The sequence below is a fragment of the Juglans regia genome, chromosome 14 (genome assembly GCF_001411555.2).
Source record: "Juglans regia cultivar Chandler chromosome 14, Walnut 2.0, whole genome shotgun sequence".
Taxonomy (NCBI): Eukaryota; Viridiplantae; Streptophyta; class Magnoliopsida; order Fagales; family Juglandaceae; genus Juglans; species Juglans regia.
Window position 1 is genome coordinate 810,664 of NC_049914.1, and position 20,639 is coordinate 831,302.

The 20,639-nt window shown below is 35.7% G+C and overlaps 4 protein-coding genes and 1 pseudogene across 8 annotated transcripts; 4 read left to right on the forward strand and 1 right to left on the reverse strand.

The window, feature by feature from the left end:
• Positions 1-838: 838 nt before the first annotated feature.
• Positions 839-2,160, forward strand: LOC108982771 (acyl-CoA--sterol O-acyltransferase 1-like). The gene is made up of 2 exons (XM_035685460.1): positions 839-957; positions 1,172-2,160. Exon 2 carries the CDS (start codon positions 1,318-1,320, stop codon positions 2,089-2,091), a length of 774 nt encoding a protein of 257 aa, XP_035541353.1. The 5' UTR covers positions 839-957; positions 1,172-1,317; the 3' UTR covers positions 2,092-2,160.
• Positions 2,161-3,004: 844 nt separating this feature from the next.
• On the reverse strand, positions 3,005-7,277 carry LOC109018876 (pheophytinase, chloroplastic-like). 4 transcript variants are annotated; one of them, XR_004798326.1, is made up of 7 exons: positions 7,003-7,277; positions 6,009-6,777; positions 4,506-4,732; positions 4,021-4,212; positions 3,765-3,921; positions 3,499-3,637; positions 3,264-3,368 (listed from the first exon to the last, which is right to left on the reverse strand). XR_004798326.1 is itself a non-coding variant. In XM_019001067.2 (6 exons), the coding sequence occupies exons 2-6, from the start codon at positions 6,759-6,761 to the stop codon at positions 3,126-3,128; spliced, it is 1,572 nt and encodes a 523-aa protein (XP_018856612.1). In that variant the 5' UTR covers positions 6,762-6,777; positions 7,003-7,275; the 3' UTR covers positions 3,005-3,125. The 4 variants fall into 4 exon arrangements, 3 of the variants coding, with proteins under 3 accessions (XP_018856612.1, XP_035541325.1, XP_035541323.1); XM_019001067.2 differs by lacking the exon at positions 3,499-3,637 and having other exon boundaries at positions 3,005-3,368; positions 7,003-7,275; XM_035685432.1 differs by lacking the exon at positions 3,499-3,637 and having other exon boundaries at positions 3,187-3,336.
• A 5,206-nt stretch (positions 7,278-12,483) lies between these two features.
• Positions 12,484-15,653, forward strand: LOC109010577 (putative disease resistance RPP13-like protein 1). The gene is made up of 3 exons (XM_035685340.1): positions 12,484-12,826; positions 14,488-15,582; positions 15,642-15,653. Exons 1-3 carry the CDS (start codon positions 12,500-12,502, stop codon positions 15,651-15,653), a joined length of 1,434 nt encoding a protein of 477 aa, XP_035541233.1. The 5' UTR covers positions 12,484-12,499.
• Positions 15,654-15,659: 6 nt separating this feature from the next.
• LOC118344461 (putative disease resistance protein At3g14460) lies at positions 15,660-19,948 on the forward strand. Of its 2 annotated transcripts, none has more exons than XM_035685000.1 (2): positions 15,660-17,937; positions 18,893-19,948. In XM_035685000.1, exon 1 carries the CDS (start codon positions 15,700-15,702, stop codon positions 17,884-17,886), a length of 2,187 nt encoding a protein of 728 aa, XP_035540893.1. In that variant the 5' UTR covers positions 15,660-15,699; the 3' UTR covers positions 17,887-17,937; positions 18,893-19,948. The 2 variants fall into 2 exon arrangements, with proteins under 2 accessions (XP_035540893.1, XP_035540894.1); XM_035685001.1 differs by having other exon boundaries at positions 19,015-19,948.
• On the forward strand, positions 18,291-19,948 carry LOC109010578 (annotated as a pseudogene).
• Positions 19,949-20,639: the final 691 nt, after the last annotated feature.

The following is a 20,639-nucleotide window of genomic DNA, read 5'->3' on the forward strand; positions in this document are numbered from 1 at the left end:
AACCCCATCTTTTTGTCCCTTAGTTCTTTTTCTTGTTAATGGCGAGGTTTATTTTCTGCAAGGCATCGGTCTACCTTCTACCTTCCAATTGGACAAAGAAACACATGGCCCTCATGTGCATCACCTCCCATTAGAGGGACAACGTTAACAGATATTCCACAGCCACAAGTTCTAAAATTAAACTTTAATTAGTAGCTAGGTCATCTATAAATTTAATATTCTAAAATAAAAAAAAAAAGTTTCTTTTTCTCTCTGTATTTTTTAAATAATCTAATAATAGTTCACGAGGTTGGAGGAATGCATGGCAAGTTGCTTAATCTTTTTTCAACTCAGCGATCCACCAATTCTGCCACCATTACCCCATTTTATTCAAATGGGGTTGCTTGTGCTTAGAGGAAAACTAGTATAAAATAACTATTTTTTATAACTATTTTTTAAATGAGAGATATTTTTATAAAATAACTTATAAAAATAACATTATTTTATATAAACATCCTCATTTTAAAACATAATTAGATAAAAGATTGTAAAAATAGTTGTACATATTATTAGTCTTTACTAACTCGAGTTAGCATCTAGCTAGGCAGGTTGAATCTTATTCCTTCTGTCAACGAAGGTCCGTCTTCTTTTGTTTTAAAATTTTTAATTGCTTTCTTTAATCGAGTCTTTGTTTTTGTCGATAATTTTTTTATTTTTAAATTATTTTGTAACCGCGTGGCTACCTCGATCGGTATTTTGAAATGCTTAGTTTTGTATTTAACCCATAATACAACCCACGTATTAAAAAGCTAATGCAATTATTTCTGTACGTTGAAATCACTTTATGTAATATAGGAAATCCTGCTCTCACTAGATCACAGAATCAGATTTTCGCCTCCAAAGTGCAGAGATCAAAAGGCAAACGCAAAGAAAGATCGAAAAGAAAAAATGGAGGGCGAAATAAACAACTTCATAAAGGTATGGTTCTCAGTCTTCGTAAGCCTTTCCTACTGCTATGCTATTAGTAAAGTAGTCTCCAAAGGTCCTACAAGACTCCTTTGTGTACTTCCAATCGTCTGCTTCTTCATCTTCCTTCCCCTCAATCTCCATTCCATTCATCTTGGAGGCACAACTGCATTTTTCATTGGCTGGCTTGCCAATTTCAAGCTCTTACTGTTTGCTTTTGGTAAAGGTCCCCTTTGTTCTGACGACTCCATTCCTCTGGGACGCTTTGTGGCTGTGGGCTGCTTTCCCATCCAACAAAACATACCTTCAAAACCATTAAGGGAGAAACCCACAAACAGTAACCCAAACAAAACAAATCCTTCACCAGCATTAATGTCACATCTAAATGGCCACAACAAAGAACAGCCCATTTCCAATAAGTCAAGAGCTGGCCATAGATTCCCTGTAGGGTATGCAGTAATGGGCTTGCTTTTGGCCCTTCTGATACGTGTCTATGACTATAGTGAGCATATCCATCCAAAGGTCATATTGCTTCTATATTGCTTGCACATATACCTTTTCCTTGAAGTCATCCTAGCCATGATTGCAGCCCTGGCTCGAGCACTACTAGGAGTGGAGCTAGAGCCACAGTTCAATCGGCCATACCTCACCTCCTCACTGCAAGACTTCTGGGGCAGGAGGTGGAACCTCATGGTCACCAACATCCTACGCATCACTGTATACGATCCCATCCGCCATGCCGCCACCCGTGTCATTGGGCACAAGAACTTGACCCATAGTCTGGCCGTATTCGCCACATTCGTGGTGTCAGGGCTCATGCACGAGCTCGTGTTTTACTACCTAGGGCGCTTGAGGCCAACGTGGGAGATCACCTTGTTCTTCATCCTCCATGGTTGTTGTTTGACAGTCGAGATTCTCTTGAAGACATGTTTCTCAGGCAGGTGGCGGATGCCTCGGCTGATCTCGGGGCCCCTGACAATTGGATTCGTGATAGTCACCAGCTTTTGGCTGTTCTTTCCACAGTTCCTCCGGTTTAAGGCTGATGAGAGGGCATTTCGAGAATATGCTGCATTGGGCGAATTCGTGAACAACGTCACTAGCAGAATCCGATCGACCTCCAAGTTTCCAAAAATGAATTCAAGGTGAAAGTAGTCTCTGTGTAATATCACGCTTCGCTTTACATTTAGCAGGAAGGGTAATGATATCCTTCCGGTTTATTCCTCTTTTACCACTAATGTTATATTTTTTATTTTTTTATCATTTTATTTTAACTATTTTTTTAACAGTTTTAATCATTAAAAAAAATATATAATTTTACTAATACAATCCGTATTAAGATAATTAAATACAGGTAGGTTATTCCGAGGGATATGCATCAGCAGCGTAGGTTGATAAGATAAGAAAAGAAAAAATAGTACCAGAGAAAGAAGTTCGTGAAGATCAAGCAGCTACAGAATGCTAGACTTGTCGGTTGTATTAAAAAAGTTTACAAACGCGAATCTCTCTGCCTACCGTAGGTTTGGCAAGTGGGATCAAACATAAAATATGATAATTCTTCTCATTTTATTATTATAATTTTTTTAAATCTTAAAATAATAATAATATTAATAAATACTATTTTAAATTTTTATCAAAAATTAAAAATTCACATTTCACCGTCCAAACCAATCAGATTTGTTTATATTTATATGGACAGTGAGTGTCCACACTTGTACTAGTTGGAACTTGGCTTGTATGGTTAGTATCATTACAATTATTTTTTTCAATAATATATATAGATCGATATTGGTGCATTTGATATATTTTAGTGCATAAATATCGTATAATCATTTTAAAAAAAATAAAATTTATTATTAAAAAATTAATTTTTTTTTATGTAGATTCTATATTTTATTCACGTTTTTTAAAATAATTACGTGATGATTGCATAATTCACAATTTTAAATATCTTCTCTCATTTTAAAAACTATCATATTATATTACCGAAGAATACCTTGAGAACAATCACAACACGCGAGACACGCAATTGGCAATATCTAGGCTTTTTGGGGGAAAGAAGTTTTGAGGTGCAAAGAAAATGGAATTATATAAATTTAATAAAACAATATACGAAAATTAATATGCTACATTTCCATCTTTATATTCAGCATGGCAAAGTTGGTGGGTGGCAGTGTCAAGTGTCAAGATTTGATATCAGACTTCCCTGCAGAGTGGGAACTCATATAAGATCTTATTCTGTTCCAGACTGAGAACCTGGATCCAAAGTAATGCACCCTCACTGCTTTTCTGGATCCATCTCTCACAAATTCCAACTCCCTGGCTATGCTGTTCTGGATACTTTCTCCATCCTCAAGCAGAGGTAATGCAACTGAACCCTGGGTCTCTATGTTTCTGATCCATCCTCGTAATAAATAATTCACAACCTCACAACAACAGTTACCACTTTAAGCATCCATAAAAGAAAAAAGGACAATATCAACATATTACGGCCTTTGAAGGAAGTTAAACCCAATTGAAACCTTCATTTTGATTGCTAATCTAATCAGTTTTTACCCTGTAAGTTTTGATCTTTCCACGAGAACTGGTCAAACTCAGACTTTCCTGTTTCACTCACATGCAGATGCAGGTTAAGCTGAACGTGTAGCTATGTCCTACACTTGAAGCAAATATCATCACAGCCTTTTGATGCAAGCTGCTTCATTTGATTATAAAAGTTATGCAAGTGGCTCATAGTCATAGTTATCGAAGTTTTTCCACAAATGCATGTTGCAACAGAAAATGAAAGAAAATACTTAACTAATCAGCAACAAGCTATTTACCTCAGGAACTTCATCATGAGGGCAGTGACCAGCTGGGCTGATCTCATAATATGGAGCTTCAGGCACCTGTCGTTTCACCTGTAGGCCCCAAACAGGTTTCACCCAGGGGTCTTCTTTTCCATACAAGAGGCACATTGGTACGTTGTTCATTTGACATCTACAAATAAAGATGAATTGGAATCCTTAACTTGGACCAAAAGAAAGGAAAAAAGGCATAAGAAAAATTTGTAGCAGTTTGAATGTGTGCACTATTCACCTAGTTAAAGCTTCCCTAAAAGATAACTGTCCCCGAGGAGCAAACATAATTGAGGCAAATGATGCAGCAGCAGCTGGATGCCGTGCCGTCTCAAGTATATGAGAAAACACCTTGTCAACCTTGGTTGAATGGTCTGCATAAACTTGCTTAAGTATCTCTGCAATACTTCCAGGATCACTAATTTTTTGCCAGCTGAAATTAGATAATATAATTTGAATGCTATTCCCCAAGAGAAAGTAATTGAAGCAGCTTATTCTCGTAAAACCCAAGTAAAGGACCAAACCACGTCAAGAACGTCCTAACAGCTCAATCTCAAAACTATCTTTAAACATCCAACTTTTGTCAAGAATTTTATTTTTCTTTTTTTGATAAGGAGAAGCCATTCCCATTGGTTTAAGATGCAACACTTGTTTACAGAGGGACTTCGAAATATGGAACATCTTCCAAAAACACACGATCTAATCTAATTGACCTCTTAAACTTACATGAATTCTGTGAGCTTTCTCACACTGGTAGGCAGAGGAAATGTTCCAGCCCATGGAAATAATTTTGCTAGTCTAGGAGATCTTATGGGGTTAGGAAGAAATCCCCAAAAAGGAGTTGCATTAAGCAACGTAACACCTTTCACCAAATGAGGATTGCATGCCGCAAAGTATAGAGCCACAAACCCTCCTAGTGAGTTCCCAACGACATAGACTGGTTCACCAATAACCTGAAAAAAATCATCGATTTAATCTCCTTGGTTATAAACTAACTAACTCGAACCTATTATTGAAACTTAGCAGACCAAGTTGCCAACATATCAAAGATCCTAAAGCTGCTTTAGCTGAAATAGAAAGAAGCTTCCGCTCCTAACCAGACTCCTGTATGGCTATCAAAAGATGATAATAATGAAATAGGTCATTGATAGATCGTACAGGATGTCCGGTCTCAATGCAGTACGAAACATTTAAAACAGTTCACTGCATTCACAAAAACAATATAGATATTAGCAAATTACTAAGAAAAGTAATTAATCAATTTCTGTATCTTTACATCTACTAATGAGATTCAGCCTAAAGAACAAATTCTGAAGAAGAACCCAATGTCCAAGGATAATATATCTGTTGCATTAAGAGCAAAAATGAAGATAGCACCATTTAACTTCCCATATGTTTCATAAAGTTAACAAAAATGAAACATTGTCCCTTTAACTTCTCATAAATCCATTAAATTAGAACAGCTTTTTTTCCTTTTCAAATTTGAATCCACCTTTGTAGGTTCGTCTAAGGGCATAAAAATGAGTGTCACTTGTAAACTTTCATTTATTGTAGGACCAAAGGGTACCTATGTTAAGAACCTCTGCTTTACCTTTTCTTGATAAGTAAGAACCTCTGATTTACTGTGGCATGAATACATAAATAACATATCAAAATGTGCCAATAATTTCCCATTGATCAACATGGGACCACCTAATACTAAAACTACATAAAAAGCGAGATTTCAAAGATTCTAGTTGGCAACAATAATGGGTATGACAAGTCCACAAACTATCATTTTTTGCTTCTACAAAGCTCTACAATCCATAAAATGAACCATGCCAATTCACTAGGTTGAGAACGTGAATTATATATACTATTTCAGGGGATAATCATGGTGAACTAAACCAACAACTTTAGTTTATATGAACTCTGTCATGAACCGAAGGTATACTTTAGGCCAGATGCATTGGAAACAGAATGAACATCAAACAAACTTAATTGCTCCAATTAAACGGTGTTTACTGCCTATTTAGTACAACATCAAGAAGTAAAGAGATAGGAAGGAAACTTGGAGCAAGGAAACTCATTAAGTAGAAATCCCTTCAAGTGGTCCCAACACATAATGCATGCCAACTTAAGTGTATAAGCAAAATATAATAGATAGGAGTGTGCAATTAAAAGGAGTACATCCAAATAATTACCATGCATTACCATTGCAGAATGGAAGAAAAGCAAAATTGAAGCTACCTGTTCAATAAAATATCGAACTTGATCCTGCCATAAGTCAATAGAATAAACAAGATCACTTGCCCATGGTTTAGTTTCACCCTCAAACCCCCAGGCATAATCTTTCCTCTCTGGTGTATCTCCTTCATTAGAACGAGTAGTAGGATCTTCCAGAGGCAACGACTTGCCTTGCCCAAGAAAATCGATTGCCCAAACTCTAAAATCACGTCCTAAATCCTTCAGCTGTTTCTCGTAATGAAAAGAACCAACACCAAAACCAGGAAGAAAGAGCACTGGCGGGGAACTCAAATTTTCACACCCTGCTTTCTCATAATGTACATTGAGTTTGGGCTTCCATTCCCAAAAACAACTGCTGAGTGGAGCACCAGATTCACCATTGGATTCATCTGGCAAGTCTGGAATTACAACTTTGCTCGCTGATTCCCCCCGTTCTGAAATATCTCTAGCATCCATTTCCCCACCAATCACATAACCATTGTAGCTTCCATTCAAGACTTTTGATTCAACATTTTTAAGACCTTGACGGGTATTCCGTAATCTTAAACTGCCCGAGCGACTGAGTTTCTTTAAGACAGACTGATCTAAATTGCAAAGATTCAAAGATCCACATCTGGAATCAATTTTAGTGCACCAAAGTCTAAGTTTTCTAAAGTTGGGGTTTGACTGATGTGAATTTGAGCTTTTCAGAACCGATTCCTTTCTTAAATTTTCAACATAAGAGCATGGTGCATAATAGAATGAGAGAATTTCCATAGCCAAGAAACTCTACCTGTAAGGACCACCCAAACAGACCCAACATCACTTTACCATAATAATAAACAAAAACTAAACAGAAATAACTCTAAGCAAACTGAACTTGCACTACACACAGAAGGGCTTCTGCGTTTACTGCTTAAAAGATCAAATTTAAATAAAAACCCCAATTACTAACTCTAATGAACAAGTCAGGCAGACCCATCATGAAGAAAAGAAAAACGAAGATTTTATATGCTACCTTCAATTTGAAGAGAGAAGTGGCATTAGAGTCCTATATTCAGTGAAATCTCAGAGTTCTCCTGGTATATAGGAGATTCTGACAAATCTAGAGAGCGCGAGAGTCTTGAGAGAGATTCCGTTGCTTGAAAGCTTCTTCCGCTTCTAAAAACATCTAGTTCCACGCAAGTCAGTTTGGATTACGGAGTGCATGTTTTCTCTGCCAACCAAGGTTGCAAAAATCCGAATTAGGTTCGGAATCGGGTGACTCGATGAATCGGAGCCGGATAACTTCGAGTAGATTATTTTAATGTTGGATAAAAACATATTAAAAATAATATATAATAAAATTCAAGCATTTATATCATGAAAAATATAGACATTCAAGCATATATAATGAAATTCAATAAATATGTCATTTATATATTTAGGTTGTGTTTGGATGTTGGAGTGAGTTGAGTTGAGTTGAGTTGAGTTGAGATGATAAAATATTATTAGAATATTATTTTTTAATATTATTATTATTTTGAGATTTGAAAAAGTTGAATTGTTTATTATATTTTGTATTGGAATTTGAAAAAGTTGTAATGATGAGTTGAGATTAGTTGAGATTAGTCTCAATTATAGACATTTTTTTGCCTTATATGCCAAAAAATAAAGACAATTAAGTTATATTAGTATATGGAAAATGTAGTATTTTATACACAATTACAAATTTAATACAAATTATTTATTCATCTCCTAATTTATTTTTAACTAAAAAAATAAAGAACTAAGTGTTTTATATTTCAGATTTTCTACAATTCTTATTGAATATAATGATCAAAAAGTTAATATATCTTTAGTTATATCATCTTTTTGTATAAGAGATTTAAAAAAAGAAAAAAAACAACTGTTAAAAAAAATTTAAATAATAAAGTTTTGAATCGATTTGATGAATTCAAAATCGACTAGAATTAGTCTAACTCGGCTTAAATTGATAGATTCAAAAATCTCATTAAAATCCACTTTTGAAAATGAGCTGTACTTTGACTTAGTCTTTATTTCAAAATACTTGTACATAGTTTGAACACTCTAATTTGTATTTAATTAAAATTGTGTTGTCCAAAGGAAAATTTGTATCATCTATCTATCTCATATATAGACGTGACAGGTCGATGTTTCTATATATTAGACTTATTCACATAAAGTTGTGTGAAAGTACTGAAAGGTGTTTGCTTCGGTTTTCTACTTTCATTATTTTTCTATTTGAAATTGTAATTACTCAATCGTAATAGAAATATCTATCAATTTACTTAATAAATTAGTTAGTCATCAAGCATACAATTAATTTAATAATTAGATAATAACATAAAATAAATAAAGTGTGTAACACTAATTTTGGTTACGAATGGTAACTCTTTGAAGAATTCTTCAAATGTAAAATCTTACAGGACAGCCAAATCCAGAAAAATTAATTTTATTATTTGAAAATCAATTACAAATAAATCATAATTACAAAACATTTATAACTTAACTCTCTTACTTAACTAGACAAATGACTCATTTATCTTCTACTGCAGTAGCAGCCAGAACTTCTAGTGATCTTCAAACTCTTGACTCTCCTCTTGAAATTTCAGTAGCTGAACTCGATCACTTCAACTCCGACACGGAGTAAACATGCACTCAAAGAGAGAAAGAGAAAAACACTAGAAAATTCTCACAATTTTCTCACACTTAAACTCTTGGATCTCTCTTAGATCTCCAAGCTCTCTCAAAATTAACTAATCAAAAGATTCAACCCTCAGCTAAATCCCTCAATTAAATAATCTACCTAGTATTTGATATGCAGCAGGATTCTGCTGACGGACTGAGTCTGTTAGGAATTTCAGGTGCAGTAAGAATCCTATTAGGGAACGAGTCTGCTGACGCGTCTGTTGATACAGGGTACTGAGTCTTCTCATCAGATATAGTTTCCATTCAACTGAATAATTTCAAACTCCTTAAATTTTAGATACACACTCTCATGACATAATTATCTAATAATTGCTTAATTCAATGAAATGTTTTTGGATAAAAATAAAATATTTACATTCATCAAATCTCAACAATCTCCTAATTAACTTGAATAAATCTTTATCATTTTAATGACCTAATCCTAACCAATCACTTTTACATTTACAAAAAGCAAAGGAAGAGATTTTTATTTGTATAGTGTGATACCCGAGCTTACTATATATAAATTAATGTTCATATATATATTCCTCTCAAAATATTAAAAAATTAGTATTTTGTCTATATCTTTAAGCATGCAAGCTGTAATCTCATCATCATGTTGCTGATCAAACTATAACTTATGAAACTCTGTACTTTGGAGTCATAATTTGTTATCATATTATAAAACTCATGATCAGTCCGCCATTAGAGCTAGATACCTGGCTATATAGCTTTGGTTGAGTCAAATCGGGAGAATCTTTCCAAAGCTCCACAGCAAAATTGTTTGACAAAGTCCAAAACGTATCGAGCATCATCAACCACTACATTGACACCACAAAAAAAAAATTAGATTTCCTGAAGGATAAAATGATCCGCCACCCAATTCATATATATATTTGTATACACACACTGATACTAATTATAGAAACAGCCAGCTGGCCTGAGTTAGGCTCAACCGCACTTTAGAAAAAGGAAATAAACCAAGTGTTGTTTTTTCTGATGAACAATATTAATGTACGTGACTGCATTTTTCTACCTCGTGTAAAACTAAAATACATCCAACTTCTGTGTTCTCGTGGAACTGCATGATGCATCAATGCCATATTTAATGCTGTCCTTTCAGTGCACTTTGAAACTTAAGTTAATTAAATTTGGTGGGCTAAAAATGTAAGTAATTAAATAGAAGGAAGACATGAGTTTTCTTGCACGTTAAAATTTCATAATTAGGTATTGCATACAACTACTTATATATTGTTCTAATTATATATGATCTATATATCATGGAGGGTCCACGCGGTGCGTACAGCACGAGCTCATTTAATTTCCTGCCCCCTCATGCATGGACGTTCAAACTTCAAGTCGTCGATCGTGTGCGTGCTCACGCATGCATGCACGCATGCACGCACACTTTCATTAATCTTCCATGAGCTAGCAGTACTGATCATGATCAGCAGAGCTAGCACGTACGTACACATACAAGGTCGAATTAGAAGTACATGCACTAGCCAGTACTGCTACTACTTATAACTAAGATCATGATCAAACTGTGCATGCAATACACGTACTGTACATGATTAGCTATAAAATTAATAAGATTAAATAAATTAACCATGAATTTATAATAATCAAGTAGGATCAGGGAATTTTGAACTCAATGATTATAATCAGGACCCAACCTTAATTAATTTCTCATGTGACCCCGCAAACACACAGTACTACTAGTACTTCTAGATCGAACAAATTAATTAAAAGCCAAGTACGCCTAGCTAGCTAGCTAGCTAGCTAATGTCGACGTTTCTTAATCTTTAATTAATTGTTGCAGTCAAATCGGATCGGGGACTCTTTCAGCCCCTAAAAATTATACCAAAGTCAAAAGGTATCAGGAATTAATCAAACCACTATACAGTAATTGTACTCACTAAGATTAATTTATGGAATCAACCACTGGCATTGACACCAAATTCTGCAAAAAATAAAGTTTTCCCCACGTCTTCAACTATGATCTATTGCTTTGACTATTAACAAAACTCCGTAGAAAAACCCTTCATACGCACGGGGTTGATCTGTTGGGGACACAGATACAAGATTCGAAGAAATTTAGATCCATGAATTCGTATTTAATTAGGTTATCAACCACCTTAGCTAATTAAATCAGCTTGCTGCATTTCCTCGATGTGATGTTTCCCGACGTCACGTCATGTACTGAACCGCGCTCCAATTCTTCCAATGCCGTCAACACAAATATATATTAGGGTGTTTTTAATTTTATAGCTACTACATATATATATATATATATATATATATATAATGTAAAAACACGTGCGGTGGCGGCTAGCTAGCCTGCCTTAATCTACATTATTTCATGAAAAAATATTTTATTTATCATTTCCATACACTATATATTTTTTATTTTTATTTTTTTTCTTATCAAATATATTGTATATAAATAATGAATAGAATAATTCAATAATTTAAGAAGAATAAAAAAAAAAATATAATGTGTGGTGTGTGAAGATGATAAATTGTAAAACTCTTATTTGATTGTGAATGAATTAAGGCCTAGTTTAAATGTCAATGTATTTACGTCACTATTATTTATTATTTTATTATTATCTTTTTTTATTTACTTTTTATTACTATTCACTATTATTAAATATTCTATCATTACTTTTTTTACTATTATTTACAGAATACTTCAGAATATTTCACTATCCAAACGTAATCTAAGGCCCCGTTTGGTTGATGGATTCAACTGAGATCAACTCAGTTCATTTCAGTCTAATTTTAATCTGAGTCTAACATCTAAACACACAACTCTCAAATTACTAAATTCATCTCAACTCAAAACTTCTTTACATGTGAGATTCACAACCTTTTTTCAATTTAACACTTTTTTACACGCGGGACCCACAACCTTTCTCAACTTCCCATAAATATATCTAAATTCATCTTAACATCAAAATACATTTAAACTTATCTTAACTGGACCTCACAAAACTCACTCTACTATCTCAACTCACTATTATTTAAGGAAAGAAAAATTCTACACATAAACCTCACACCCATTCACACTATTTAAAAACATATAATTTTACTTTTTTACCCTCCTATTTCATATTGAATTGAAATATAAAACATAAAGATAAAAAAATAAAATTATATGTTTTTAAGTGGTGTATAAGAGTGTAGGGCTTTCATGTAGCACAACTCTTCATGGAAAATGGTAGTATGCCGCTTGAATTTTTCTCCTCACTTTGACAACTCGTGTATTTATATATTTTTTTAATTATTTTTTACTTGATTAAAGAATTATCTTTTAGTGTATTAATATATTTTCTTTTATAAAAAAAATATTTAAATATATTAAAAAAATATGAAAATAAAAAAATAAAAATTTAAATTTGTGCTAGTTAGCACGTCTAGCGGTCATTACTAAACGGCAGCCTAACACGACTCATTATTTATAAAGAATTCAACTTAATTCAACTCAACTCAACTCAACTCACGGTAAAAATGCAACCGAAGTCTATCAACCTAAGTCTATCATGCTTGGTGGGTCCACCAGTACAGCAATATGCTTCTCCTGCTCCCTCGTCATGTGTTGAAGAAGTCAGTCAACGACTCAACAGTCTTGTCCTGATCACTTATAAATTACCTTCTAAGAACATAGCAATTAGCAGATCGATACACCATAACCCATTTCTTAACCTGATCGATATTGTTCTCCTCTCTCTCTCTCTCTCTCTCTCTCTCTCTCTCTCTCTCTCTCTCTCTCTCTCTCTCTGTGTCAATCCATTTTGATTTTCTTTGGAGCTTAGATTAACATGGCTGCGGAATTGGTTGGAGGAGCTGTTCTGTCTGCATTCCTACAGGTGTTGTTCCACAGAATGACTTCACGTCAGGTTGTGGGCTACATCCAAGGAAAGAAACTCAACGACAGGCTGCTGAAGAAGTTGAAGATCACGTTGTTGTCCGTCAATGCAGTGATCAATGACGCGGAGGAGAAACAATTCAGGGACACCTTAGTGAAAGAGTGGCTACTCGAACTTAAAGATGCTGTGTATGATGCAGAGGACCTCTGGGATGAGATCGCCACTGAAGCTTTGAAATGCCAGCAGCCTAATGCTAATTCCGGAGGCACCTTAAATCAGGTACGTACCTTACTTTATCTACTGGTACTCTCTGTTGCATGGATTAATATCGATTGACTAAAATGAATTTAAAAGGTCCGACGTTTCCAGTACTACTCAAGCTGGATCGATCAGTAGTACTACTGATCGTCTTTTAATTTATTTTACCCCATAAATTCATGAACAAACAAATCAAAACCTAATTAATTAACTCAACTGTTCTCATGTTTTCTTCCTGATCCCAGGACTTTGCCTTTTTTAAGTACTCTTCAACTTGTGCAAATTCTTACATATATGTACAATAGAAAATTTTAAAATCTCGGAATTTCTTGGAGTACTAATGAATATAGCTTTAATTAGATTCAAGCGATACTCTCTATTTTTTATTTTTATTTTTTTATCTGAATCATTATTTAATTAGGACTGAGAAAAGCACAATCACAAAATACTCCACGTATGGTTTTAGATATGATCTCGAGTTGTTATATATTAACTATATCTAGTTAAGCAAGTACTACAATTAGCATTTATAAGTAGCTTTTCTTACATGATTTTGTTTATCATTTTTTTCATCTATAAATATTATAATATAATAATTAATCGCCGTTTCGTCTTCTTAATTTTGTAACAATAAACTCATAAAATATTATTGATCATATTAATATTAAATATGAATATTATTAATTAATTATTATAAATAATGTCAGATACACCCTTTTAATTAAGGTTGTGCAAGTCTCGCACATTCTTTTAAAAAAAATATATCTCTATAATTAAATAAATATTTTTTAATAATATATAAACTTAACTTTGTTTAAAAAAAACTTGAAAAAAGAGAGTAGAAATTACCGACTCTAAAATTGTATGAAATAGGAGCTAATGAAACGTTTATAATGATGTACATGCCGCATTGTAAGTTTTAACTTTTGCTATACCAACGGTAGTCATTAATTAATTAAGACTGAAACAGCGCCAAGTTCTAAATTGATTGACTCAGTGCTCGCCACCTATGCTACAGAATGGCTGCTAAAACCAAACCCCTTTATTTTTTTTCTTTTTTACAGGGAATTTCTTGACCTTTTGGAAACAATATTATATTATATATATATATATATATATATATATATAGTACGTTGTTCAATTTGAATTTAGGACCATATATCTCAGCAAAATCTTTGACTCATTCTATCGGTACGCAATGGTTTGAAATTTGAACAATCTAGAAATTATATCTTCTTTAAATATAATTGTCATGTTCGCCTAATAGAAATTTTAAAGATTTTGTGAAAGAGAAAAACAGTCCTTTGACGTCTTTTGTATTTTTGACAGTGTTGACTCAATTAGGGTATGTTTGAAAACTCGACCATTGTCAGATATTTTAGACTTTTTACTATTATTTTAAAAATACTATCATCATCCCATATCGTAATTTATATATTTTAAAATTATTTTTTAATTTTTATTATTTATTATTTTATTTTATTTTTTAAAATTAATTGAGTTGTTCTACTTATTATTTATACACCATATACTTGTTATAGAAAAAATAAATAAAAAATAATTATAGTGTGTGGAGATAATAAGTTGTTCACTGCTATTCACATATAATATGAAATACTCTTATCGTTCAAATTTGAATATAGAGATGTTGGTAACACTAATTTCGCTTGTACTGGCAACAGATAAGACCCAAGATAGAAGAGGTCCTCGACAGATTAGAGTTCATTGCAAAACAAAAGGATGTCCTTGGCCTCAAACATGGTGTTGGAGAGAAGTCCTGGAAAATGTCAACAACATCTCTGGTGGAAGAATCTCATGTGTATGGAAGGGATGAAGATCGGGAGGCCATTATCAACTTGTTGCTGTCGGATGATGTCAATAGCAACAATATTTGTGTGATTCCAATAGTGGGAATGGCCGGGATAGGCAAGACCACCCTTGCTCAAGTTGTATACAACGACGTTAAAGTGAAGGAGAACTTCGAGTTTGCAGCATGGATTTGCGTCTCCGAGGAGTTTGATGTTTCCAGGATAACAAAAACAATCCTTGAGGCAGTCACTTCAGTTTGTTGTGATTTCAAGGATCTGAATTTGCTTCAACTTAAACTCAAAGAGGAGCTGTCAGGGAAGAAGTTTTTACTGGTTTTGGATGATGTTTGGAATGAGAGTTATTACAATTGGGAGGCCTTGAGGAGAGCTTTCACCTCAGGGACACAAGGAAGTAAAATCATTGTGACCACACGCAATGAAAGTGTTGCCTCTGTTATGCGCACTGTTCCAAATCATCATCTGAATCAATTGACAGATGAAGACTGCTGGCTACTATTTGCAAAATATGCATTTCCGAATGGAAACTCTGATGCAAATCCAATCCTAGAAAGAATTGGTAGAGACATCGTGAAAAGATGCCAAGGCTTACCATTAGCAGCAAAGACGCTTGGGTGTCTCTTGCGCTTTAAAGTAGATGCCGATGAATGGGATAGCATACTCAAAAGTGACATATGGGAATTGTCGGATGACCAGAGCAACATTCTTCCAGCCTTGAGATTAAGCTACTACTACCTCCCTTCACATCTGAAGAGATGCTTTACCTACTGTTCGATATTTCCGAAAGATTATAAATTCAAGAAGGAGCAGCTAATCCAATTATGGATGGCAGAAGATCTTTTGCAGCAACCAAAAAGAAACAAGAGACTGGAACAAGTGGGAGACGAGTACTTCCATGAATTAGTATCAAGGTCATTTTTTCAACGATCAGCAGGTGAGAACTCGTGCTTTGTTATGCATGACCTTATAAATGATTTGGCTAGATTTGTATCTGGGGAACTTTGTTTTAGATTGGAGGATGACAACTCGAAAGAAATTTCAGAGAAGACTCGTCATTTGTCTTATGTTATGGCGTTGGAAGATCTTTTCAAGAGATTTGAGATTTTCTACAAAGCAAAATGTCTACGCACCTTTCTACCACTCTATTCCCCAGATGAGTTTTATTGCTTATCTAATAAGGTGCAACATGATGTATTGATTAAGCTGAGGTGCTTGAGGGTATTATCTTTGTCCAACTATCATAGCATTAGTGAGCTGCCGGATTCAATTGGCGAGCTTACACATCTAAGATATTTGGACCTCTCCCGTACTTTGATCAAAAGGTTGTCTGAATCCGTGAGTACTCTGTACAATTTACAGACACTGAAGTTGGCATATTGTTATCGTCTCAGGCAGTTGCCTACTGGTATGCACAATCTCATTAACTTGCGTCATCTAGATATGACTGGAACATGTGTAGAAGAGATGCCAGCACAGATGAGCAAATTGGAAAGTCTCCAAACATTGAGTACTTTTATTGTGGGAAAAGAGAAAGGAATAAAGATTGGAGAGTTGGGGAAACTTTCAAATCTTCGAGGAACACTATCCATTAAGAAGTTGAAGAATGTTGTGAGTGCTGAGGATGCCTTTGATGCCAAGTTAAAGGATAAGAAATACCTTGAGGAATTAGACCTGGAATGGGGCTATGGAAAGACAGATGATACAAAGGGCGAAAGATATATACTCGAGAAGCTTGTGCCTCATACAAACTTGAAAAAGCTCCAGGTCCATAATTATGGGGGCACCAGATTTCCAAGTTGGTTAGGAGATCGTTCATTCCACAATATGGTATCTGTAAGCCTTTACAACTGTGAATATTGCCTAATCTTGCCACCCCTTGGGCAACTGCCTTCCCTCAAACACCTTTCCATTGAAGGGTTTGATGGAGTAGTGACTGTGGGTCCTGAGTTTTATGGGAGTTCTCAGCCCTTTCCTTCGCTGGAAATATTGAAGTTTAGTTGGATGTCTTCATGGGAAGAATGGTGTTCTTTCGGGGTTGAAGAAGAATTCAAAAGAGGTTTCCCTAATCTCCAAGAGCTTCACATAGTGTCTTGTCAGAGCCTAATAGGGAATTTGCCCAAGAACCTTCCTTCTTTAAGAAAACTTGTGATTGAGTACTGCGAGCAACTTCTTTCTCCTCTCCCAAGAGCTCCTGCTATCCGTGAATTAGAGCTGATCAAATGTGATATGGTAGTGTTGCGGGAGCTGCCACGCACACTGCACTCGCTGAAAGTGAAAGGATGTCAGGTTGTTGTAAAGTCACTGCTGGAGGCAATGTCAACACAAATCCAAGCCTGTCGACGGTTAGATATTTCTGATTGTTCTTTGATATCATTTCCTGGGAGTTTTCTTCCGACTACATTGAGCTTTTTGAGTATCAAAAACTGCGAGAAGTTAGAGTTTCCTCTGCAGCAGTACCACACGTCCCTCGAACACTTGCTGATAGTAGATAGTTGTGGTTCACTCAGGTCTTTTCCATTGGATTTCTTCCCCAATCTTACTGGTCTCACTATTGGGAGGAGCCCAAGTCTCAGATTTCTTTCAGTGTCGGCGGGGCAACAAAAAGTTCTTGCATCTGTCACGTACTTGAAAATCCGGGGATGCCCAAATTTCGTCTCTTTTCCCAAAGGAGGACTATCTGCACCAAACCTGAGTGATCTTTGGATTGAAGAGTGTCAGAACTTAACATCACTGCCTGAACGAATGCATGTCCTGCTCCCATCCTTACGTGAACTAAGAGTCTCCGGTTGTCCAAAACTAGTGTCTTTTCCGGAAGGTGGTTTGCCCCCTAGCTTGTCTTCACTTTACATCGGAGATTGCAACGACCTAGTTGCCCGCCGAATGGGGTGGAACTTGCAAGGCCTCCCTTTGCTTACAAGTTTTGGGATCTTTGGTGAATGTCAAAACGTGAAGTCCTTTCCAGAGGAGGAGCTGCTGCCCTCTTCTCTTACGTACCTGTCCATCGTTGGACTTTCCCGTCTCAAAAACTTGGATGGGAGGGGGCTTCAAATCCTTACATCTCTCAGAACATTGATCATCAGTGGGTGTCCTGAGCTCCAGTCAATGCCAGAAGAAGGGCTGCCTATGTCTCTTGTTGAGCTCATCATCCGGAGATGTCCTTTGCTGAGAGAACAATGCCAAAGGGAGAAAGGGGAAGACTGGCCCAAGATATCTCACATCTCTTGCATAGAGATTGAAGACAACTGTAACTCATGAAATTCCTCCATTAGAGTCCGTGTTCCTACACAATACCCAAGTTTCTCTCAGGTACTACTTCAGTTCCTACTTTTCAATCGATTGGCTCGCTGGCCCTTGATAATTCCTTGTATCTTGATTGTGTTTTAGGATATTCTCTTGGAGAATTAGATCAGAGGCGTTTTTGTCTTTACATAGTCTCAAACTAGTGGCTCAATGTTTGGGCAAAAGAGGGGGGGAAAAACGGTTAGTCAGACTATACAACTGGTTGACATTTATGTTTCTCTTGGACCCACTCTAATAACAGACAAAAGCATATAAAAAAGACTTGAGAGATGTTTATTGCTTCCTTGGTTTGGCAGTAGATAAACTGAAGTCTGAAACCATAGTGGTCAGAGAATCTACCCGAAAATAAGGTAAACGAATCTGAATGCAACTGGCAAAATAATTGCAGAATTCTCAGTTTCTCCAATCTGATAGAAATCGGTTTAATGCTTTTCCTCTGATTCCTTCACTAAAAGGTTATGCTTTTAAAGGTTCTATTCTATTGCCCCCGCATTAAGCTTGTGAGCTTTGGAATCTCTCCAGCAGTTCAATTGAACGATTTCGACATCAAAATCTTGTCTTCGTGATTTTATCTGTCCATTTATTTAGAATCTTTATATGGGTATTCTTTTAATTGCCCAAAAAAGCTGCTCTTTATGTCTTAAACTCTCAATTTGGCTTGCCACTCCTTATTGATGATGAGAATCGAGTTGTTTTCTAGTAATATTTGATGATTAGGACCAATTGATGCTGTGTATAACTAATAGATTTTGTTTTCAAGGTTGTGTTTCTTTGTATACATCCTTGAATTCTGCAATCAATAATCACGGATTCCTACTTTTGGGTGGTGAAATCTTTGTGCTGTTTTCCTCAATTCAACTTAAACTACGTTTAATTTTCATAAATATACTTTCATAAATATACTTTGTTTTTTGGAGTTGTGGTGCTCACCCTTCCAAATACTGAAAATTGGATGATGCAGATATGGAGTAGTTTGACTGCAGATAGTTTTCAACTGAAGTAATAACATAAACCATGGATTGGGAGGTAGAGCTTTCAGAAAATTTTAAATCTTTAAATCCCGATTCATCTCTCATCTTTCAGGATTCGACAGTCGCAGATTCAGTTCTTGATGATCTTTTAAAAAACACCCGAACATGCACCCACACTCGCACTTGCAGCACCCCTCCCGGCCCTGATGCGGCTCTTTCACATGCACGTTATCAGACTCACACCCAAGTTCTGGCATCTGAAGAAGATGATGACTCAAACAACAAAAAAATTCCCGGTTCAAGGCCAAGAAGACCTTCAGGAAACAGAGCAGCAGTTCGGAAGTATAGGGGGAGAAAAGGAAGGCTCATACAGCTTATCTCGAAGAGGAAGTCGAGAAATTGCGTCTTTTGAACCAACAACTGGTTAGAAAATTACAGGGTCAAGCAATTCTCGAAGCTGAGGCTTTGAGATTGAAAAGTCTTCTGCTACACCTTGGTGGAAAGATTGATAATGAGTTGGGTGTTTTTCCCAACCAAAAGCAGGGTAACACTAATGCCATGTTGAAAAAAAGCGATTGTGGGTTGCAGTCAGCTGGTGTGGCAAGTAGCCTACGATGTCCGACTAATTTACCATCCTTCCATCCACATGTTGAGTCATCATCGCAGGCTGGTACTGGTGGAAGTGGGTAGACGATGATATCATTGGACGAACACTGCGAACCTGCAATCACAGATTGCCGAGCTAGCACAAATCAGATGGTGAATGCTGAAGGACAAACACTGGAAACGATGGAGACCTTGGTTTCATCTGCATCACAGGCAGATTAAGTAGCCAGAGAGTTATCATTTGTAAGTTTCTTGTGATCATCCTTTTTGTAAAATTTGCATAATTTCTATCGGTATACTGTTTTTCAATGTAACTTACTTTTAGGGGAGAGCACTATGTAGTAGTGCTTGTAAGAATGAGAGTTCCATATTGGTATACTATCAAAGCCTGTATATGCCCACTTCTGATACAAATTCGACTCTTTGAGCATTATCAGTTTCGTTCTTCCCTTGATGAATGAGCATATCAGTCTTGTTAATTTTGTTCTCCTCGGGATCATTGGGAACCATAGACTCAGTTTAGCAGCCGCTATTTCTAAAAATAGTAATCCTGCCACTGATCTTATGCTGCTCAGTTTTGGGTAGCAGCTATATATTGGATAGATCAGTATTGTAGTTATAACTTTCAAGCCTGTTGCTATGTTAGTAATGTCTCATCCTTTCTGTCATGATATACAATTGGCTTAAATGGAGCTTTTTTCCTCAGATATCATCTTATATACTTTTAATCCACATTAGCAATTTCTTTTTTCTAATCTCTCTATCCACATTCCTTTCGAACTTCTGTCCTACTCAGAAACTTTTTATCTACTGTAAACACATTCTAATCTGCAATCCTCATATTCTGGTGGGAGACTTTCCCTCATTGCAGTTGCACAGACACAGTGATTTATATTGTTTTAGAAGAAACAGAATCAAAGGCATGCATACGTATTAGTAGCTTTATCCATATGTCAGTCAGTATGTTTCAGAAACCAAAGAAGTCTTCAAGAGGAGCATGCCAGCCTTACCTATACCATACCAGTGTGATGCTCATCCATAATGCATATAAACCATTCTCCAAATATTCCAGGGCAATGACTTCTTAAAAGATGTCAAAGGAGCATCTTTCCCACTGAATGGGTTATTATG